Source organism: Stenella coeruleoalba, assembly GCF_951394435.1.
Source record: "Stenella coeruleoalba genome assembly, chromosome: 16".
Classification (NCBI taxonomy): domain Eukaryota; kingdom Metazoa; phylum Chordata; class Mammalia; order Artiodactyla; family Delphinidae; genus Stenella; species Stenella coeruleoalba.
The window spans coordinates 26,908,724-26,932,335 of record NC_137162.1 but is presented as its reverse complement, the minus strand read 5'-3'; the positions used below and the strand labels follow the sequence as shown (position 1 = coordinate 26,932,335).

General features: G+C 36.1%; 1 protein-coding gene across 7 annotated transcripts in view; it reads left to right on the top strand.

Moving 5' to 3' along the window:
- BTRC (beta-transducin repeat containing E3 ubiquitin protein ligase) overlaps window positions 1-23,612 on the top strand; it is a 184,179-nt gene that overhangs the window by 113,536 nt on the left and 47,031 nt on the right. For all 7 annotated transcript variants that reach the window (XM_079900907.1, XM_079900906.1, XM_079900905.1 and 4 more), the window contains one exon: window positions 1,543-1,632. In XM_079900907.1, coding sequence (XP_079757033.1) covers window positions 1,543-1,632 — 90 coding nt within the window. The remainder of the gene's footprint in view (window positions 1-1,542; window positions 1,633-23,612) is intronic.

Here is a 23,612-nt window from a genome sequence, read left to right as displayed (position 1 = left end):
TATCAGTAAAAACTTAAGACTAAAAGGAAACATTTTAATTAATATATTGGCAAGTTTGATTACAATAAATTATAACCAGTGTTTTTTTTTAATTGTAAAATACCTGTAACATAACATTTACCATCTTAACTATTCTTAAACATACAATTCATGATATTAAATACATTCACATTGTTGTGTAATAGTCACCACCGTTCATCCGCATAACTGTTTTTAAAAAAATTTTTTTAATTTTATTTTTGGCTGCATTGGGTCTTTGTTGCTGCGCGCGGGCTTTTCTCTAGTTGCCGCGAGCCGCGGCTACTCTGTTGTGGTGCGTGGGCTTCTCATTGCAGTGCCTTCTCTTGTTGCCAAGCACAGGCTCTAGGCACGTGGGCTTCAGTAGTTGTGGCTCACGGGCTCTAGAGCGCAGGCTCAGTAGTTGTGGCGCACTGGCTTAGTTGCTCCACGGCATGTGGGATTTTCCCGGACCAGGGCTCGAACCCATGTCCCCTACATTGGCAGGCGGATTCTTAACCACTGCGCCGCCAGGGAAGTCCTATCCACATAACTCTTAACGTCTTGTAAAACTGAAACTCTGTACTCATTAAACAGTAACTCCCTATTCCCCACTTCTCCCAGCCCCTGGCAGCCACCATTCTATTTTATGTTTTGACTATCTAAGTGGAATCATACAGTGTTTGTCTTTTTGTGACTGGCTTATTTCACATAGCATACCGTCCTTAGGTTTCATCCATGTTGCAGTATATGTTAGAACTTCTTTCCTTTTTAAGGCTGAATACCATTCTACTGTATGTATATACCACATTCAGATGAATGCTTATCCATTCATCCGTCAGTGGACACTTGGGTTGCTTCCACATTTTAGCTACTGTGGATAATGCTGCTATGAACATGGATGTACAAGTATCTCATCAAGACTCTGTTTTCAGTTCTTTTGGGTATATACCCAGAACTGGAATTGCTGGATCATATGGTAATTCTATTTTTAATTCTTTTGAGGAACCGCCACTGTACTGTTTTCCACAATGGCTGTACCATTTTACATTCCCACTAACAGTGCACAAGGGTTCAAATTTCTCCACATTTTCACCAACACTTGTTTTCTGGTTTTGTTTTGTTTTTTTAATAGTAACCATCCTAATGGGTGTAAGGTGGTATCTTATGGTAGTTTTGATTTGCATTCCTCTCATGATTAGTCATGTTGAGCATCTTTTCATGTGCTTTTTAGCCATTTGCATATCTTCTTGGATAATCTCTGTTCAAGTCCTTTGCCCATTTTTGAATAACTGACACCCCTACCTTTCGTATATACAGTAAAGTCACTGCTGCTCACATACTTGTTCATGGGCACATCAGTGGCACTTCTGGGCTCTCACTTTCTTTACTTCCCCCTGTCTACCTTGTCCCGCAGCTCCCATAAATCTGGTATTTACACATAGGATCTATTTGTGTGCTGATTTTGAGAAATAAGGCAGAATTTGAAAACTACATGACAGTATTTCAGTATTTAAACCTATTTCCAAAAAATTCTCTTTACAGACCTACAACAGCTGTGCCAGACTCTGCTTAAATCAAGAGACAGTATGTCTAGCAAGCACTGCTATGAAGACTGAAAATTGTGTGGCCAAAGTAAGTAATATTACACATCAATATATATTATACCACATGATAATAATGGTTTATCTATAGACATCTTTACTCAGTATTGCTATTAAAGACTATTATAGGATTTTAAAATATTTATTTTATTTTTATTTATTTGGCTGCGCTGGGTCTTAGTTGCGGCATGTGGGATCTTTGTTTTGTTTTTTTTTGTTTGTTTGTTTTTTTGCTGTACGCGGGCCTCTCACTGTTGTGGCCTCTCCCGTTGCGGAGCACAGGCTCGGGACGCGCAGGCTCAGCGGCCATGGCTCACGGGCCTAGCCACTCCACAGCATGTGGGATCTTCCTGGACCAGGGCACGAACCCGTGTCCCCTGCATCGGCAGGCAGACTCGACCACTGCACCACCAGGGAAGCCCCATACAAGCTTTTTATCTTTCGTTGGGCATGCAGGATCTAGTCCCCCAACCAGGGATTGAACCCAGGGCCCCTGCATTGGGAGCACAGAGTCTTAACGGCTGGACCACCAGGGAAGTTCCTATTATAGGATTTTTAAAAAGAATGTAGGAGGCATCATTTTATGCAAAGCAGATTGCAAGTTGGAGTTTCTTTCTCTTCAGTTGCAGCAGAATTTTTTCATTATGTGTTCTGGTCACACTTTAGTCTAATTCACATTTGTTGCTTGACACTAGTTATGGATTATTACAGATAAGATTTGTGTGGGACTTCCCTGGCTGTCCAGTGGTTAAGACTCCTTGCTTCCACTGCAGGGGACACGGGTTCGATCCCCGGTCGGGGAACTAAAGATCCTGTGTGGCGCGGCCCAAAAAAAAAGATTTGTATAAAAAAATATACAGTTATTCTCATAAGTTTGGTGGTGGTTTTAAAATGTATAAGTATAAGTATAGAGTACACCATTGTAGGATTGTGAAATATGCTATAGAAAATCCAATTATTATATCACTATTATTTATTGAGCGGCTATTGATAAAAATACCGCTTTTGGTGATCTTGATCTAACTGGACAAGTATGTTTAATCACACATATGGAGCTTCTTGTTTCTTATGTATAAATGTGTGCCATATCTATAGCCTAAATACAAAAATAATCTTATGTATTAGAGATCTTACAATCTAATAATTGTATCAACTATGCCTCACGTTTTCCATCTCTAATTACTCAGGAACTTTGACCGAAATTTAGATTTCAGCCATTTAAATTATTCCAGGAGTAAGTAAAAGTACAGTACGGGCTCTGTTTCTAGACTTCTACTCTGCATATCTGCAAAATTACTGCCTTTTATAACTATTCAGGGATTTGTCACTTTTACAACATTCCCAACTTTAACTAGTTTAATCTATTGTCTAATCTATTGTTTAATCTATACACTCAGGGTCTCTGTTACTGTTATTATTAGAGCCAGGCCGGTATCATGTGTTTACAAAAATCAAGGAACAGCAATTTTTTTTTTTTTTTTTTTTTTTTGCGGTATGCGGACCTCTCACTGTTGTGGCCTCTCCTGTTGCGGAGCACTGGCTCTGGACGCGCAGGCTCAGCGGCCATGGCTCATGGGCCCAGCCGCTCCACGGCATGTGGGATCTTCCTGGACCGGGGCACGAACCTGTGTCCCCTGCATCGGCAGGTGGACTCTCAACCACTGCGCCACCAGGGGAGCCCCAGCAGCAATATTTTTTATTTTGTTTTATTTCTTAAAACATGAAGTAGTTTCAGTTGATAAAGGACATACTTTATCAACTGAAAATATATCATACAAAATAGAACCATTGGAAATGATCCATGTAAGAAATGTCAGAATTTATTAAAAGTTATAGTGAAAAAAGGTAGAGTTAATCAGTTCAGTTCTTAAATTAGAATGTCTTAATAATTTACTGCAAAATATGAATATTATAAATTAACGTGTATTTATTTTTCAGTCATACAGTCACAACTAGCCAAGTGCTGATTGACCCTACTTTTTATCTAGCATTTGTACATTGAGGAGACCAATAATTTGGGCCTTTGAAAATAATCTTTTTCCTTTTTGGCCATGCTGTTCTCAGTTTCATCACAAGTGGGTGACTTCTGGCTAAACAAGGTAAAATCTTAGCATGAGCACCGATCCAAGGACAGGGTGACGATTTTAATGAGTTACATTGAGAGCTGGCCAAGTGAGCATCTGTTCCTTTTGTTTCTCAATACTTTGTAAGCCAGGATTTCTAAGCTACATAGCTATGTTGGTGTATGTCTGTATGATGGTTTTATATTTTCCTCTACCTTCTACTTTAGCGGTGCATGGTTAGAAATCTTGTGGCATCTGGCACAATGGTATAATTTCTTCTATGCTCTTGAGTGAGGAAATAAATTTGCTCATTGCTGCTGTTTCCGTTGCTCTCAAATGGTGACCCTCTCATCCCATTCTTGCTTATTTTAGCATTATTCTGCCACCTATATCCTTTCATCATCTCCTTAAACACCCTAATTTAATAATGATTTCTATCATTTCCTAGTTTAGGAACCCACCTAACTTTCTGATTCCTTTTGTTGGCCCATCTTCATCTTCTGGTTCATTGCTTCAGATCTGAGCCAAATAATCAGTTGGTCAATGGCAAATAAAAACATGTAGCTGAAAATTCTCTTTCTTGCAACAGTCTCCAGTGAAGTGCCAATAACATAGGAATAGGAAGAATTTTCCCTTTTTTATTTACATATGTTATGTGTATCTCATGATTCTGTGCTGCTTCTACTGGCCTCATTTATTGCTTGCCCTTTGAAAAGTAATGACTTGCCATTATTTTTGTAGGTCTGTAAGCTTGTCCCTATTTCATGCTCTTCACCTTTAGCCCTTAACTGGATAGTTTCACCTACTATACTTGATATGGCTGCATTGGTTTTTAACTTGGTACAAGTATGTGTTGTTGATTCAGATTGTGCTCCAAAGTGGCCTTGAATGTCCACCTCCATGGAGAGCCGCTATAATATGGTGATATCAACCATTTTGGTCCTCTAGTTCAAAACAACTAATTCTGATAGGTGTGACTTTGGTTTGGGTAGAGATGGTAATTAAAGTCTAAGACCTTATTATTGAAAACTGTTTATATAAGACATTAATACCAGTTAGTCCCTTTAAAAACAGCAATCCTGTTATGTTTGGACCCCTATAATATATTGTATGTGACTTCTTTGCCAGAGATATCTTAAAATAAATGTTTTATAATAGGTGTATGAAAAGAGACCCTTAGTCCTCTTTAGAATACAAGAAGACAAAGTTGTAAGGCAAACTACAGCCACCCTCGGTTAATAATCTTCTGAATCTCTGACTTGAAGAATGAGTCTTAAGAAAATATTTTAAAATAAAAATGGAGGAAGGGTCATTTTATAGTATAACTTAATCCAAGTAATATTTGGAGGCATTGAGATGTTTTTCATTTCTTCCAAAGCCTTCCTTCTTACTAATTATAGCCCTGTAGTTCATGAGGTTTGTGTTTGGAACATGATAAGCTCTGTGTTTATTGTAGCTTTAAATGGACAGTCATTATTGACCTCCAACTTAATCTTTAAAATCAATAATCATGTTGTACCTAATTGTCAACCTTCATGATGTTTTTTAATTGGTAAAGAAAGCTTACTGGAAAAATAAAGAGCATTAATTTTTGTTATATTTTTATTGACTTCAAGTATTATTGAAAATTTTTGTTTTCAGGATTTTCCCTAATTTACCCTTACACACACACATACACATACAGTTAAAACTGAGTTGTTTTTGAACACATCTGCCTGGATTCCTGCCTAGGTCGGAGAAGTTCTGCCTCTTTATATTTAGAAAATAAACCCCTTCCATAGTCCTTTGTAGATGTGTTCTGTATTGTAGTTGTTGTTGTTTGTTGTTATTGTTTTTTACTTTAGACTAATAATCTTTTTGCAACTGAGACAGAAAAATGTGATGTTCCTTTCCACTCACTCCAGATTTTGATAGAAGACTTGTTTTATTTATTTCCAAAATTATATCCGCAGGAAACAAGCTGTTTAAATTCAGATTATGCTGAAGCAAAATGGTCCTGGTATGAGAAGCAACGTGCTGTTTTACGAGCACAGAGTCCCCTTTCTCATAACTGATTGATAGTAAATATTTTCCTGAAGAATTATTGCCAACCATGAACAGTGCAACTGTTTCACTTTTTTCCTGTGCTACTTGCTGTACCAGCCATTGTCGGTAATTAAGATCTACAATTCACAATGCAGACGTTTGCACTTCCTCTGGGTCTGTGCTATTTATAAGGCATTTCAGCTGTTCAGAGTTTCTTTTGAGTTTTAAACTACGTGTTAACAGACTTCTTTAATATACTGTTCCACAAGTAGCATGTCAGATGGTCCATTCTGCACACAAGCTTCACTGTTGGGTCTAAAGAATAGCTTTGTGGAGAATATATTAAGATTTAACCATATCATTGAGGCTGATGTGGTTGGAAAAACTGAAGTATAATGTTTTATACATTAGGCTTATTGCTGTATTAAAGAGGCAGGAATTAACTTCAGAAGTAATGTTTTTTCTTCCATCTTTAAATATTTATATTAATTAGTGAATGTTAATGGGGGTTACAGAGAGGTTCTGAGAAATACTAGTACAGTGACTTTTCCAAGCTCACTTTGAAGTAATAATAGAATCAAGAATCCTCATTATAGACAACAGTTTGTGTGTTTGTCAGATTAAGGATATGAGAATACATAACCTTCTAGATGTGCATGATATTTAAGAATACAAACATGGGGCACCAAAATGGATCAGCAGATTGACTGCACATTTGTTGTGTAATCAGCTTCAGGAACCCTAAGTAGCATATGCCACTGGAGGGGAAAGTGTAAATAGGAATCCTGGTCTGTATTAAAATTGGTAAAATTCAAAGTCATTTTCAACCATTTCAGCAAAGTTAATTAAAAAAAAAAAGTTAGGACCCCAGTGAGAATCTTCATGAATTATAGTCTAGATTCACAGTAAATACTTGAACAGTCTCCTTGCTACTGCTCTCATTGTTAAACATACAAGAAAAAGAAACACGAAACTGAAAGCTGTTAACAAAATATGTTAAACTTTTGCCCTGAATGGGGATCAGACTGACTGTTTTTAAGTCTGAAGTCAGAGGCATTGATTCTGCACATTGGCCGCCAGCATCTTCCAGCAGAGCAGATCTGTGGAGAAAGGCAGGACACAGGTTCGGTGCTGATTTCTTGATGGCTCCTTGAATAGACAGAGCTTATAACAAAGACTTTCCGAGGCAGTTTTATTTGCCAAAACCTAAAACTTTCTGTAGTTCTTTTGAACTACGGTGTTTCTGTAAACTTTTTCCCTTCAGTGAACTCTTTATGAGCCTTTTTTTAGATAGCAGCAGTGGTTCAACTGTTGTGAACCACTGATATATCTAACTGAGGTGCTTCAAGATGCTAGAACCTATTCACATTTCTATCTAGCCAGGGAGCTAATAAGATTGAGTTTGTCTTTGTGGGTTGATCTAGATTAGCATGAGATGAGCCCAGTCATTGTCTCCCTCAGTGAAAAAGGAAAGGTTGGGAGAGAGTAGGATGAAGGAAGAAAGTTTTTCATGAAGAACTGACTGCAGTATTGCCTGCTGATGCATGTCGGATAACCCGCACCAAGAGATCACATGGCTTCTCCAAAAGTCAAACGATCAATTCGCCTCGTTTTGGCTCTGTACTTAATGCACAAACAGTGCGATCTGCGGGGCTGTAATTGCATTGTTAGGGCCAAGGAACAAGCCTGTGCCTTTTCAGCAGACAGCTGGCAGGGAGAGAGGCATGTTGTTAGGAAAGAGAGAGGCAAGGCAAATAAAATTACTGCTAACGCTCAGAGATCGGCAGGAGTCCTACTTGCCTAATCTTACCGGTGGGAGCAAGCGGCTGTTGTAATCCAATTATAGCAGCATAAGCAATTTGTTAGACACTCCGCATAATGTAACAATTTCCCAATAAACTCTGACTTGTAATAACGTCGGCAAGAGTCCGCATAAATCTGCCCGAATGGTGGGGGCTGGAGCGTTAGGCTGGGGGCTTGTAATTGGCGCCATCAGCACGTTTTGCGGAGTGCAGTATGGTGCAGTCTTTAGTGCAGGAATTTTAAGGAGAAAAGCGTGGCACACGTTTCTTAGAAAAAGAAAAGTGGTCATTAAAGGGGGAGCAGCAAGAAGGGCATACTCTTGCCTTCACATTACCTAGGAATCTTAGTATAGAAAGAAAACAGGAGGAAGCCATGTTTCCTTCTAATACTAAAAAGGGGAATGGGGGTAGAATGTGTGGATTAAATTCCTTTATTTAAAAGGCATCAGTTTCCATTATTTATACCCTCCTTCTCCAGCCCCCCAAAATGCTGTTCAGGCAGCATTTAGCTAACATTTTTACAAAATGTTCTCAGCTAGGCAAGCCTAGAAATGCCAAATTAACATATATTTTCTTCTAGAGTTTAGCATTTTCTTTACAACAGGAAAATATATTTTCTTTGTGCCCAGGACAAATCTTTTAAAGATATTATCTCATTGACTATCAAACCTTTGTGTAGAATTCTGTCTTCTGCTTTAAGAAACCGTCTCTTACTGAAGGGTTTAAAACCCAGATTGTTGTTTGCTTAGCTGGCTTTACTATGCTTCTTATTTTCCAATTCTGAAATATATTGTGAATTTCTGTGATACTAGGATTAATAATCCTTCTTGTTGATCACTTACATTGTATAAGAATACAGTTTTGGGGCTTCCCTGGTGGCGCAGTGGTTGAGAGTCCACCTGCCGACGCAGGGGACACGGGTTTGTGCCCCGGTCTGGGAAGATCCCACATGCCGCGGAGTGGCTGGGTCCGTGAGCCATGGCCGCTGAGCCTGCGCGTCCGGAGCCTGTGCTCCACAACGGGAGAGGCCACAACAGTGAGAGGCCCACGTACCGCCAAAAAAAAAAAAAAAAGGCTACAGTTTTTATTATTTAAACCTATACCTATATAATCATTATAGAAACCATTTTGATTCCTAAGTCATAAAATTGCTGCTTTAGAAAAATATTTGTTGTTGTGTTGTGCAAAATAGAACCTCCACTATTTATTGATTGATTAGCATTTGTAGTCACAGAATAGAGTTTCTTATTATATAGGGTATAGGAGGTGAAGAGTGCTCACATATTTGAGTTAATAGACAGATTTTCATGCTACTGTGTGTGTATTAAATGTTATCTACTTATGCCAACCCAACTGTTCATTGTTGTTAATTTGTGTCAAAACCAAGCTTATAAAATAAGGACAGGATTCTTCAAGATACCGTGTTGCTGTGGGTATTATTACAATAAATATTTACTTTCAGTATAAACATTTCCTTCTACTGAAGCAAATGCTGCCTTGTTTGACTGGAGCTACATCAATAAACTGCAGTGCCTCTAATAAAGCCACTCAGTGTCTGGGTTTAACTAATGGCTGATTTTCATGGCTTTGACAGTGAGCTGTGTGCGTTATTTTCTCCTGATATTGTAAAAATAATGAGAGCAAATTAGAACAATCAGTTTACACAGATAGCTCCTGATTGGAGGCGATGGGCAATATGGTAGCAGGTAATCCATCTTCGGGCTCCTGTCACATTAACTTCAGCTGTGTGAAAAGATCAGGTGGGGTAAGCAGGGATCCTGCCCAATCGGAACACTGAAATTAATGAGAAGAGCATTGTTCTGTGATCAACCTTTTAATTAGCAAGACTGGAAATGTTGGGAGTGATGAAGGCAACACCACAGCTGCACAATGCCAGGCACAGTTCCTTAAAGGGGAATGAAAAAGAAAAATCTTTGGGTTTCACATCATACTTTGTTGCTGTATACAGGCATTTTGTTTCCACTCTAGAGCTGGTTTACAGACTTTAAGAAGTACTGCCTATACACTTGAAACTAATATAGTGTTATATGCCAATTTTACTTCAGTTGAAAGAAAGAAATACTACCTACTTTCCAAAGCATTGTCACAAATATGGCTGATGTATTAATGATCTGTAGACGGTAATTCTATCAAGGGTCATTTAGAACTTTACAGTTTCTTTGGCATTGCACTCTGGGTTTTAACCTTTGATTTTTTAAAAATCAGGTAACCAGAGAAATTAAAATTTTAAAAGGTCTGCCTTCTCAGCCTCCTACCACCCCACCCCTCCAATATAGAGTTTTCCTTGCAAGTAGCATGCGAGTTTTCTGGTTTGGAGGACTTCTGTCACTTTGAATTATTCAAAAGAGGACCCTAATGCAGGCAGTAAGCTATGGCATATTTAAGTTCTGTTCCTTTCCTGATTCTGTTTATTAGGAAATTCACTATTTGGTTTTTTTTCTGTATGTCATTGACTTCTGTATGTGGGGGACTGTGCTATTTCAGTTTATATAATTGAGAATTGACTATCAATGAATGGTGTTTATAGGAGGAAGAGGGGGGAAAATCTATGCAGTAGCTGAGACTAAGGGCTGGTTCATCCACTTAAAGCTCAGTTATACTAAAATTGTAACCATGTTAATCATCCCTGAAATATTGGAAAATATGGTATTAGGCTGTGGAAGACATCAATGAGCCAAATTTTCTCCACCAAATCAGTGCCTGTTTTCTTGGCCACCTTTGACAGGCTTTGACTATGGGAAGGTATATGAGACCACCAGGATTTGCAGTATTTTAGAGTTTATATCTTAAGTTTAGTGGCTTACTGTAAAAGCAAGTAATATAGGCTATGTAGATGAATCCAGATATTTTCCAAAGACATATAAAATAAATTTGTTTTCTTAATATTAACAGTCAATTGTCTTAGGCACTTATTTAAAGTATTAATACATAAAAGCCAGTTTATCAGGTACCCATCTGAGTATAGAATTAACAGGAAAGAGCCTAAAGTATAGTATGAAATATTCAGGTTAGGTGTAAGCTAATCTTTTCTCATCATAGTTAATAGGACTTTTAAAATAATATATATAACTAACAGAAATTCTTTATTGCAGCCCTAAGCTACTGTATTTGCAGAATATAAGTCCCTGATATTCTACTTCTTTGCAGAACTCACAGAACAAAGGCTCTTCACTTCCTCCTAGTACCTATCTCCCTACCTTCCTTTCCCCTCTAAAAATATTTAGTATAGCTCTAGCAATTCTGTCAGAAACCTGATTTTTTGTTTTGTTTTGTTTTTTGACTAATAGCTTTTCCTGAAAATATTCATTAAGACTTAAATGTATCAGTATTTTAAGATCAGTGACTTAATACTAAATAGTCTCTAGGACTTCCCCCCTACACTCTATAAGAGAATGGTGCTACTGTGCATGTTAGTATTTTAAAGCCCACTTGTTAGAATTTTGCGTGATAACTTTTCTGCATTTCTTAATCTGGAAGAGATCTTTAGTCTTACTGCTTTTATGGATTTTTGTGGCTTTTCGTTCTCTTCTCTCTTAGTGACAGTTCCAGAAGCCTGGGCTCATAAGCTCTCCATAAATAAGTATGTTCTTAGTCATATGGTATAAATAGATCACTTACAAAGCTTGTGAAACCTGAGCTTTCCTTTTGAACCTTTCAGTACCCATGAGCTCAGGATTCATACATGTAAAATGTTATTCTTGTGTCGTGAGTTCAGCTTCTTGTAAGGCAAATGAGCTATGAATTTAAATGTTCTCTATACCAAGTTTCTACAAAAATAAAATTGTGTTTTTCCATTTTCCTATGATTCTGGAATTCCATCTGACTTAATTATCTTGCCAATATTTGTTCTTGTTGTTAGAGCTCTTTTCCAGTAAGATTTGTTTCTTAAGATGAGTGTTAAAATAGATGTTTCTTTTTTTGAGGGCATCTTTTTTGTTTGTTTATAATAGTAATAACAGAAATGTCTAACTGGCTGAAGGACCAAGAAACTCCCTTTTAATTTCCTAACAGAGCTAGAGTTGCCAAGTCACCTTAAATTCTACTAATCCAAAATCTCATCAGTAGGGTTCACTTTAGAGAAATTTTCATTCGTCTAGTCCTTTGGATCTCACCTAACACACCCTTATTTAAAGTTCTTATGTATGGAACCAGTTTTATCTCTGAGGATGTGATAATCTTTTCTAAGTTCCTCATCCTCCTCATTTATTAGTTTGGGGTATATTCCTATACAAGGAATTTTTAAAGGTCCATTTTCTTTCTCTTGTAACTTCAGGATGGAAGATATTTATTTTTACTTTTGTACTACTCAAAAGTTTGAGGGGGAGAGAGAGAATATGTTAATATTTATTAAGCCCCTGTGTTTAGGCACTTTTGTGATAGCTATGTTGTCTGTTTCAACCTGATGAGATGGATGATACTATCCCTATTTTACAGATAAGGAACCTGAAGCTTAGAGAAATTAAAACTTTTCACATATCTAAACTATAGAGTTTGGAGTCATCTCTCTGACTTCAGAGTCCTTGCTCTACTGCATACGGGTTGATTTTTAAGTAGTATTTGGAGGCCCTGTGTATCTCTTCTGTTATACTTGGCCTCACACTACAAAGCACCTATAGCTTTTCAACATTTGATTTATATAGAACATTTGACATCTAGCAAATATTATTTCTTCATCTCCCCATCCCCCCACCCCTTACTGCTTGTAAAATATCTTGTTCTGCCTGAACTGTGGCAAGACTGTTTCCAGAAAATTTAACTAACTGCGTTAAATACTCTGGGTTACCTAGTCAATAATTCTATGCAATTTTAAATGCTTACTCAATAATAATCACCTACCTTGTAAACATAGATCTTTAAAGGATTGAAGATGACCTCATGTCATTGGACTTATTATGAGTATGGTAACACCTTAGTATGAGTATGGTAACACCTTAGTGTGAGTCCAGTACAATTCGTTCAAGGTGGTAACCTTACCTTAGTAATTGTTTTAGAAATTGTTTTGGAATACAAATCTCATTTGAATTGCTGTATCAGGATTTACAGTGTAAGCATATATTGGCAGTCCTTTTATACCAAAAATTTATTTTTCCTGGTTAAACTTGGTAATTAGTTTTATCAGTTAAAACAAAAAAATGTCCCTTAGGGCTTCAAAGCGCAGGCTCTGTCTGATTACACTTTAGTAAATATTTTTTGTAAGTATGCATGCTTTTAGATAGTTTGGTGATTGTAAAGACATGATGAGGGTATCAGAATTAATAGATGGACCTTGAATCCCCTGTTTCAGACAGGAAAGAGGAGGATTGGGACAGGAGTGAGTAATTAAGAAACAGGTTGATCAAAAGCAAATGAAAACAAAAAGCAAATAAACATAAATATTATTCTGTGGTGTGTGTGTGTGTGTGTAAAATCTCCCTGGATATTCGCTAATGGAAAGAATAGAAATTTTTGATAGTTACAGTTGACATATAAATATATGTAAGAAGCACTTGGTCACGTGGAGCACTAAGACCACGACAAACAGAAAATTTTAAGTATTTCTAGAAGAATGACCATAAATTTAATTATGCTTTATACCTCAGACACCACTTCTTTAACTTTAGCCACATTTTCTTGGAATATCTAATAGCATAAGAAATTTAATTATAAAGATTAAAAAAACAAAAAACTTTGGAGCAAGCCTAAAGGGAAATACAGAGAGAAAACCATGTTTAAAAAGAGATGGTTCCTACAGTGTTAACTGTGGAGTGTGTAGCGTGACTCTGTAATGGAATATCATGGCAGGGGGTATAATACTGTAAATAAGATGAATATGCCACTTGTGGATTAATGGGCAACCTAAAGAGTGGCTTTATTTACATCTATGTGTGAGGTTCATTTCCAGTTTGTGTATTTTTTCTTATTCTTGTAATTGGAGTACTTAAAACCTGATGGTTTAATTAGGAGACTTAAAATCAGTTTCCTTGAATCTTAATATGTGTGGGGTTTTGTTTTGGTTTGGGGTTTTTTTGGGGGGAAGGGGGTAGGATTAGTATAATGTCATTTTTGACTTTAAAATTGATCGGTTGAAGGAGTTTTCTTTTTTTCCTCTAGGTAATACTTAAGGAGAAGAGGTGGGTTCTGAATATAAGTCCAAGAAATACAACTACTTTTTATATTTTACATTTTGATAGGGAATAGGTGTAGACATCACATTATAGATTATAGTAGATTCCATTTGCAGTGATAAAAGGATATGGGATGCTTTTCAAAGGTTTGAGTACTGAGTAATGTAAACTTGAATACTTCTAGCCTGGGACACTGTAGGAGCCACTATCTCAACATTATAACATGAGAACATGCAATAAGAGTAGATTCTAAGTGAGAGTTTTATATAACTTATTTTTTTTAATTTATTGAAGTATAGTTGATTTACTATTTTGTGTTAATTTCTGCTGTATAGCAAAGTGTTTCAGTTATACATAAATATACATTCTTTTTCATATTCTTTTCCATTATGGTTTATCACAAGATATTGAATACAGTTCCCTGTGCTATACAGTAGGACCTTGTTGTTTATCCAATTCTATATATAATAGTTTGCTTATATAACTAATTTTTTACTCAGCTGTTTAGGTTGCTGTTGGTTTCCATTTAATGCTATTATTTAGTGCTCTTGAAACTTCAAATTTTGAGATTTAGACTATTTTTTACTCCCTGTTTTCTCCCTCAATTGAAAATGTGTGGTAAAAGTTACCTATAAAGGGCAAATTATATGCAAAAGTAAATTGCCTTCATTGTAGAGTCTGAATAGGACTGATTTTCACTTGCAGAAGGTAGATTCTCAAATTATATTTGTTGAGTCTGATATATATTATTTAAAGTATTAAAATCCAGAGATTGTGTCATCAAATTTTACAGCATTTGTGCACCATTATTTATTGAATGTTTACAATGTGCCAGACACTAAGGGTTAAGGGTTTTATATACATTCTCACTTAAATCCCCACAACAATCTCATTTAAGCATACAACCCCATTTTATATATAGATTAACCAGAACTCAGAGATATCAAGCAATTTGCCCAAGGTATGTTGCAGAACTAGAATTTGAACCCAGACTGTCTGACCCCATGGCCATGTGCTTTCAATCATTGTGTTTTGTGAATTTTAGTACATAGAAATTAGGGCAGATGTAGCAAATGTGAGGGGATTATCTAAAAAGTTCTCTATGGTGCCTATTAAGTGTTAATAATTTATTAACAAATAGCCATGATTTGGAAAACACAGAAGTATGCAAATTGGTTATATAAAATCATGATACAGTAATACATTTTAGGTTTGTGTTCTCCTCTTACACTTATAGTATTTTCCTTTTCAGCATTCTATATGAGATGATAAAAATTAAAAATACCTCAATTAGCAACCACAAAAAAGTAAAACTGTTAATTGAACCTTGTAATCTCCTCTTACTGTCTGTTAGGCTTTTCTTTTCAGGCTCTGATTGTGTGTAACAAAACTGTTGCTTAATTAATGCCAGGATTCTGAAGCCTTTGGATGCCACAAAAGAGAGTGAAGTGGAGAAACCAAGAAGCAGCATCGAATAGCTTTTCTGTTGTGTTAATTTAGATCTGTCATTCTTGTTCTAGTTCATGATATATGGCTCCCAGCAGATACTAGGTGAATTAAAAGAGAAGCAAGTAGTGGATCCTGTCTCAGGAAAAACACAAATGATTGAAGCTCTCAGTAGCTTAATGAATAATTGTTTTCAGATAATATTTCACCCCTAGTTTGAGCTGCCCTTGGAATGAATGTGGCTGTGTTAATGTGACCAGCAGACCTAATGCAAAACCAAACTAATTGGTAACTTGACATTATGGCTTTGTGGTATGTGCAGGAACGATCCAGTACTAATGTCCATGCCGTACTGTCTTTGGCAGAGTGGTGCTTGTGTGTAACCAGAACATGAGAGAGGAAGTCATCCTGACTTGTATTAATCTCCATTTAGAATGCTAAAAAAAAAAATTTCCCTCGGAAATTGTTAAAGTTTCCTATAATTGTGGACACACTTTTTGAGGGATCTATATGCTAAGAAAAGGTTGATAGGAAATGTTTGTTCCTTATAATAGTTCAAAAAATGTTTCTTTAGAATGCAGAATAATGAAGAACACATAATAGTCTTAGCTAAAATGAATTTATTTTTTAAGGTGGTTCTTTATATTCTCTTCTTTTTCATTCTCCTTGATTCAAGGGACTTATTAATTAGCTGGCTTTATATTTGTATTTTAACAAGAGTGTTGAAAAGCAGTGTTTCTTTCAGAGAGGGGAAGATTTGAAACCCAACAATGAAAAACGAAGCCCCTTTTATTTCTGGCTGCATTCTCAGATAGTGTGTATTATAATCATTGAACTTTTAGAGACTGCTCAAATGCTGCCTGAAATGTGTAGGATTACAACATTATAACTAAATTATACTTTCTGGCATATCCAAATGTGAAACAGACGTTGCTGAGTGGAAGCACTGATAACATAATTTCCATTGATTAAGGTGTCAGTGGAGAAGGGAGTTTACAAGCATGGGCGAAGAATACAGGCTAATTTGAATAGGTCGCTATTGTCCAGGGGGTTATTTAATGCTAATAAATACTTGTTTTAGAATGGATGGAACTAGGTTAAGTGTTACAGCCAAACCTTCCTCTTCTCCTCCACGGAAGAGCAAGGTTCTCCTAACACTGACCTACTTCGCTCTTGTGTGGTACTATAGGTACAGTATATAGGTATGAAGCCATGAAGAGAAAAATTGATGAAGATCAGAAGAATTTTTAGTAGGAAGTGCTTGGTAGCATGCTTCTTTGTTGGTGAGACATAATGTTGCCACAAATCATGAATAAATGTTCCGAATTCTCCAATATTATAGCAGTTATAACCATTTTTAAGCCTCCTTTCTAAGTAGATATTTCTCTCCTGGCTTTCTGTATTGTGAACTTCACAAAACTGGCTTAGGCAGCCTATTAATTATTCATATCATAGCAACAATTAAAGCAAATTAGAAATAAAAATCACCATATTGCATTTAACCGTGGGCAGCACCAAACTGTGTCAGCTCTGTAAAGCCCTGTGATGTTTCCTTAGTTAAAAGTGCTAGAGGGAGCTCTAACCTTGTTCAGAGTAGTGGCATATGGGAACAGTTATCTGTATGTGGCCAAAGGGTTGTAAGCGAAGATAGAGGCTAAGGCTATGCCATGGCAAAATTTAAATCTTTTTTATAGAACTCCCTGTTTCATTTATATCAGAAAATAAGGGTTAGGACTATCTATCTGTAACCAAACAGGACTTTATTCACCCTTATTTCTCTTTTTATGAATATAATAATGTGTTCCTAATACAGTATTTGGGAGACCCTGAGTTTGGCTCAGTGAATTTTCACAAAGTGAACAACACATCTGAGTAACCACCAGCAAGATTTTTTTTTTTTTTAAGCAAAGGAAAGGAAAAGAACCTGACCAGAAACCCACTCCTGCCCTCTTTGTCATTCCCCTCCCAAGGGTAGCCGTTATTCTCTCTGCTAACAACATGTGTTAGTTTTGCCTGGTTTTGAACTTTGTGTAAATGGAATCATACAGTATACATTCTGTACTGTTTGACTTATTTCACTCAACATAGTTTTTTGAAAGTCATATTATTGCATATACCTGTAATTTGTTTATTCTCAATGATGTGTAGTATTTCATTATGTAAATATACCAAATTTATGTATCCACTTTACTGTAGATGAACATTTGGGTTGCTTTCAGATTTTGATAACTACAAAATTTTTTCGGTATATATTTACAATGAATACATATATTCTATTGTGTATGTAACTAGGAGGGGAATTAGAATGTCCTGACAGTGGTACCCATTTATACTCTTTCCAGCAGTTAATGAGAGTTCCATTGTTCCTTTTCCTCACTACACAACACTTGTTGTCTGGCTTTTTCATTGAAGCATTCTGGTGGTGTGTAGCAGTATCCCATTGTGGGTTTTTGTATTTTTTCTTAATTGTGGTAAAAAAAATTTATATAAAAAATTTATATTTATATAAATATAAAAATATAAAATATATATTTATAATATATTTTTATATATTTATAATATATTTATATAATATATTTATATATTTATATAATATATATTTATATTTTTATATATTTAAAATATATTTTTATATTATAAAAATATAAAAATTTATATAAAATTTACTATCTTAACCATTTTTAAAGTGTACAGTTCAATAGTGTTAAGTATATTCACATTGTTGTCACGTGTTTTTAAATTTAACTTTCCCTTAACACTTAAAATTGAGCGTTTCTTTATATGTTGATTGACCACTTAGATGTGAAGTGCCTGTTCAAGTCTTTTGCCCATTTTTCTATTGTGTTTTATATATTTTTCCTAATGATTTGTAGGAGTTCTTTATGAATTCTGGATATAAGTCCTTTGATACATGTGTTACGAATATTTTCTCCTACTCTGTGACTTGCCTTTGCACTTTTAAAATGATGTCTATTGATGAACAGAGGTTCTTAATTTTAATATAGTCCAATTTATCAATCTTTGCCTCACATAGTTCTACCTAAGAAATCTATGCCTACTCCAGTGTCATGAAGATATACTCTTATGTTTTTTTTTCTAAAATTTTTATCGTTTTTTACCTTTAACGTTTAGATCTGCACTCCATTTGATTTTTGTGTGTTGTGTTAGGTAGAGGTGAGAGTGCTTTTTTAAAAAAATGTGATATTCGGTTGACCTAGCACCATTTATTAAAACATGTATTTCCCACTATACTGCATTGTTTTCTTTGTCATAAATTACATGACCATATATGTATAGGTCTTTGTCAAATCTTGAACTCTGATAGTAAGCCCTCTAGCTTTGTTGTTATTCTTCAGTATTACCTTGGTTATTCTTGGCCATTTGTATTCTCATATAAATTTTAGAATCAACTTATCAGTATTTACCATCTATGTGACCTTTGCATCACCTAATATAGTATTGGCACATAGGAAGTCCTCAATATATTTGTTTAAATGAGATAACTCAGTATACACAAAAATTCCCTAAGTTGTAGTTTCCTCTGATTTCACCCAGAGCCTTTGAGCCTGGTTCTGCTAAGCTTCTCTTACAGTCTAATCACATCTTAAATTTTCTTTTTTTCTTCACAATTCTATCCCCAATCACATCAGCTAATGGTGGCTAGACAAGTTAGCATATTTTAAAATATTCCAAGTCATAATTCCCCTTCCTGGGGAATTTTGTATGGAGTTTCAGTTAAAACTACTTTCAGAGTTTGGTGGGCAGGTCCTGATACAGGCCGAATTGCTCTGATGGTTTCTACATACTAGCAAATGAAAACAACTACCTTTATTAGGCATTTATGTGCCAGACCCTGTGCTTAGTATTTTATACATAATCTCCTGTTGTTTCTTTTAACAACCCTGGGAAATATGTGGTATTATTCCCCTTTGCATGTGAAGAAATTTGAGGCTTAAGGAGGGTAACTAGCTTGCGCAAGCCTACATAGTTTGTACATTGCAGACATAGGGCTTGAACCTAGGCTTGTCTGGTACTATGTAGTACTGCCTCTAAAATCACAGTTCCTTTTACTTCATCTACAAGGAGCCCAGGCTCCTTGCTATTATCCCTAGAAATATATCCTCCCAAATGTCTTGATTCTGTCTTCTTCCCAACCCTACCCAACATAGTCACTGCTACTGTCTTAGTCCATGTCCATTCTGCTATCAGCCTACTCTTCCATCTTTATTTATTTACAATGTAGGCCCATTAGATTGCTCTGTATTGAAAAATACTATCACCATGGCAGATGGTGCCACAAATTATGTTTGTAACTTCCAGTGAAATTTAATCTTTCAAATGGAAATTGAGGCCCAGTTCTTTTTCATATATCTTTATTTAATACAGTAGCTGATGTATCACCTTGGCCTTGAGGACACTTGATGGCCTTTGGAATTGACAGAAAAAGGTCTCTAAGATACAGCAGGCTATGGGCTATCATGCTGAAAATTAAACTGGCCGAGAACAGCAGAACCTTGATAAAGCATTAAGAGGATCCCAGTAGGTTTTTCATATCTATTTGCAGACTCTTCATGTAGCCCTGCTACTTTGATTTGGCCCTAAATAAGACAAGTTGGTATATTAAATTGATACAATATTTTATCTCCATGCAAAATAAAGGAATTTTTAATAGAGATACACTCATTTATTAACAGTTTTCTTGAAAACCTTCCCTTAAATACTGGGAACTATGGAGAAGGTGGGTGGGGAAATGAGAGTAAATTATGAAAGAAATGAGGCACATTGAGACACAAAACCTCAAGACATCATTAGGTCTTCAGGTCCTCGAGTCAGCCCTGAGAAAGGTTAACACCGTAAAGTTTTAAATTCTTAATTATGGAATATTTTAGCATGTAGAAAACTAAGAGAATAATAATGTTACCTGTGTACCTGTCACACTCAGAATGATAACATTTCTTTGCATTAAAAACTCAGTTGTTGCAGAAAAGTTTGACTTATTCTTGGGATTTTGGAATATATTGCCTGTCCAAATAATATTATGAAAAATATTTTTTACTTGCGATGTGTACTTAAACTCTAATATGTTAGTTTTTTAGTAAGAAAATGTGAAGAATGATTCTTTTTAAATGTATTCCCTCAACTCTATTTTAATTTACCATGGAACTGAACCATAAACTCAAAATATAAAAGCCAGACTGAGCCTGAGATTATTCCATCCACCCACTCATTTTACAGATGAGATCTCAAACAGCAGAGACTTATCTAAGATCACATAGCTAATAAGTGATGGGACTAGGCCATCATGCTGTCTTACTTTTGCTGTGGGGCTGGCTGTTCACATGTGAATCAACTATAAGAAAAGTTTTCATAATGGTTTGTTTCCAAAGCATCAAATTTCCAAAGCCTCTGTTTATTCCTTAAACAGAAAATGGAAATAGAGTAACTTCAAAACATTTGGCACATAGGAAAACTTCATTGGAAAAAGTTGTTACCCTTGCATTTCATATTTATAGTGCTCCATGTGAGCTTAAGCCACACCCAGGTGAAGTAAAAAGTTGGGTAGTAAAGCAGAAAATGTCTTTATAGAAACTATTTCATCCTTTAAGAAAAGCCAAGTTCTGCAAAGAAAAGATACAAGTCCTATTTCTAAATTAAGCACATAAACAGTATGGAATTAACTATCTTCCTGATTTTCATTTTCTCATCCCACCTTCACTCCCAACAAACACACACAGAATCCCTGGTGGGGGTTTGTCCCATTTTGAAAAAGAAAATTTTTGTGACACCCAAGATTCAGTATTTCCTCCAAAACACCAAAAATCTGCAGTCTCTGGCCCACGAAACCCCATAAAAATAGTGCCCATGTGGGGGAAATGTAAATAACCTTCAGACAAAAATCACAAAGTAATCATTTTTCTGCTAATTTTTGAGAAAAAGAAGGGTGGATGCTGATGACAGCTGGAATTTCAGTCTGATTTCTGCCCTAGCTATGTCTTTACTGTTTACTAAATTGAAGTACAAAGTCTGAAGGAAGCAAAATGTACTCTGTACCCTACAGGATGTAGGAATCATCCTGTATTTACTGTAGAAATCAGTAAAGTGGATTTTCAAAATTAGGGTACTGTATTGAGAATCTTGTTACCATTCTAATAATTTTCCTTATGGTTCTTCCCTCACTAAATTTGAGTGTTATGGGAATATGTTTTGGCAGTTGCTCTGAAAGATTGAAAATGAAAAATAATTGATGTTCAAATGTCTTTTATTTCACATCATAAAACATATTTCGAGGTCTTCCTTTTGCTCTTTCCTGTCTTCACCAGTTGTTAAATGTCACTCATCATTAGTTCAGTTTTACCCTCATTCTTAAATTTTTACATAGTAATATTTTATTACATTAAAATGTTGAAACTAATCTTAGAAAACAGTGGATTAAAGGTTATTAAGTTAGAGTACTTAGGGACAAGCATCAATGTAGTGATAGTAGCATCCTTGTTGGTACGAGAAGGGGACTCCAAATATGTTTACAACCAAAAAGCGATTTACCACTACTCCCCAAAAGCAATATCCACTCCTTACATTAGCTTGGATTGAAATTTCAATTTACCTGATATTTTTGAGCTGCTGCTACATATCTGTATAGTTACGGTATATATCTAAATGGCTTATGTCGATCTCTGTCCTTCAGAGTTTAAAATCTAGTTTGAAAGTGAAGGTTGCTGGGCATATATTATTGTAAAAGTGAAGAAGATTGTATTTAATAAAATTATTAAGCTTATAAAAATCAGCAACTATGGGGCTTCCCTGCTGGCGCAGTGGTTGAGAGTCCGCCTGCCAATGCAGGGGACACGGGTTCGTGCCCCGGTCTGGGAAGATCCCACATGCCGCGGAGCGGCTGAGCCCGTGAGCCATGGCCGCTGAGCCTGCGCGTCCGGAGCCTGTGCTCCGCAACGGGAGAGGCCACAACAGTGAGAGGCCCGTGTACCACAAAAAAAAAAAAAAATCAGCAACTATGTACATTGCAGTGTTCTCTAGTTAAAAGCATAATGAGAGCTAATGCCCTTACTATGTGCTCGGTACTGTTCTAAATGCTTTTTCATATGTATTATTTATATCCTAACATTAACCCTTCCAATTAAGTACTGTGAGAATCGCCATTTTACAGATGAGGTATTTGAGGCACAGAGAGGTTAAGTAACTTAGCCAAGAACACATGGTAGTGCTCAGATAGAATCAGTGCAAAATCATGGTATTATTTTTTTACGATATTCTATTACATAAATATGAACTCCTTAAGAAAGACATTTGAACTGGCTTCGGTGTAGCACTTGTGGTCTTGGTGTTCATGTAAACTTCTTTTGGCTATAGAAAATGTCTTTATCCTTTTATACAAAATAGTCCTAGTGTTTTGTATTTAGCCTTAGTCATTGACTTGGAGCTTCATTGTTATTAGAAAGCCAAAGGTCCAGAATTTCATTTTAGAAAAACTGTACACTTGTAACAACTGCATTTTGAAATTTAGTCGGAACTCTACTAACTTACGTGAATTTGAGCAAGTTATTTTGATCACCTCTGCTAAAAAAAACCAGATGCTGCATCCAAACTAAGCTTTTCCTGGATAAATTAAGAAGACAATTACCCATGTATTCCAGAGAGAAATGTCTTTTGTCCCTTGATGCTCCAAGGGTTATTAAAGTTTTACCTGCAGATAACCAAGACTTCCAGAAGTTACAAGTCATTTACTTCATTCACTGCAGCTAAGAGAGGCCTGTGCTGCTGCCTCATAGGATTATTTCTTGCTGCATTTAACATGCATTAACAAGCATTTGGAAAGAGTTGAATTTCTTCTAGAAAGCCGAGTTGGCTTCTTGAGATCCTAACCCAAAAAACCTTGTATTTTCCTAATCCAGGTTTTAGATATAGCTTCTCAAAGGCTTTCTTCAGGAGCAAGTTTTACCAAGTCATTGAGACCTTTTATTGGACCAAAAAATGTAAGGATTAGAACACAAAGAGGAGGAGGGTAGTTTTTTCTTCTTTATTTAAAACTGACTATATTTTTTCCCATGTCCTTTTTTTTTTTTAAAACATCTTTATTGGGGTATAATTGCTTTAATTGGTGTGTTAGTTTCTGCTTTATAACAAAGTGAATCAGTTATACATATACATATGTTCCCATATCTCTTCCCTCTTGCGTCTCCCTCCCTCCCACCCTCCCTATCCCACCCCTCCAGGCGGTCACAAAGCACCGAGCTGATCTCCCTGTGCTATGCGGCTGCTTCCCACTAGCTATCTAACTTATGTTTGGTAGTGTATATATGTCCATGCCTCTCTCTCCTTTTTAATTGCGTTTTAAGTGTGTCTCTGTGTTTTCCTCTGGCAGCCAGTGCCTCTATCATTCCCTGTTATTTATTGGTAGAACTTAGCTTTCTGATGCTAAAATTAAGGGAAGATGTGAGGGAGAAGTCAGGGAGAAGTGTCTTAGTTAAAACTTTCTCCATCACAGAAATTTTATTTTGGTAATATTAATATTATTTAACATCCAGGTGAGCAACC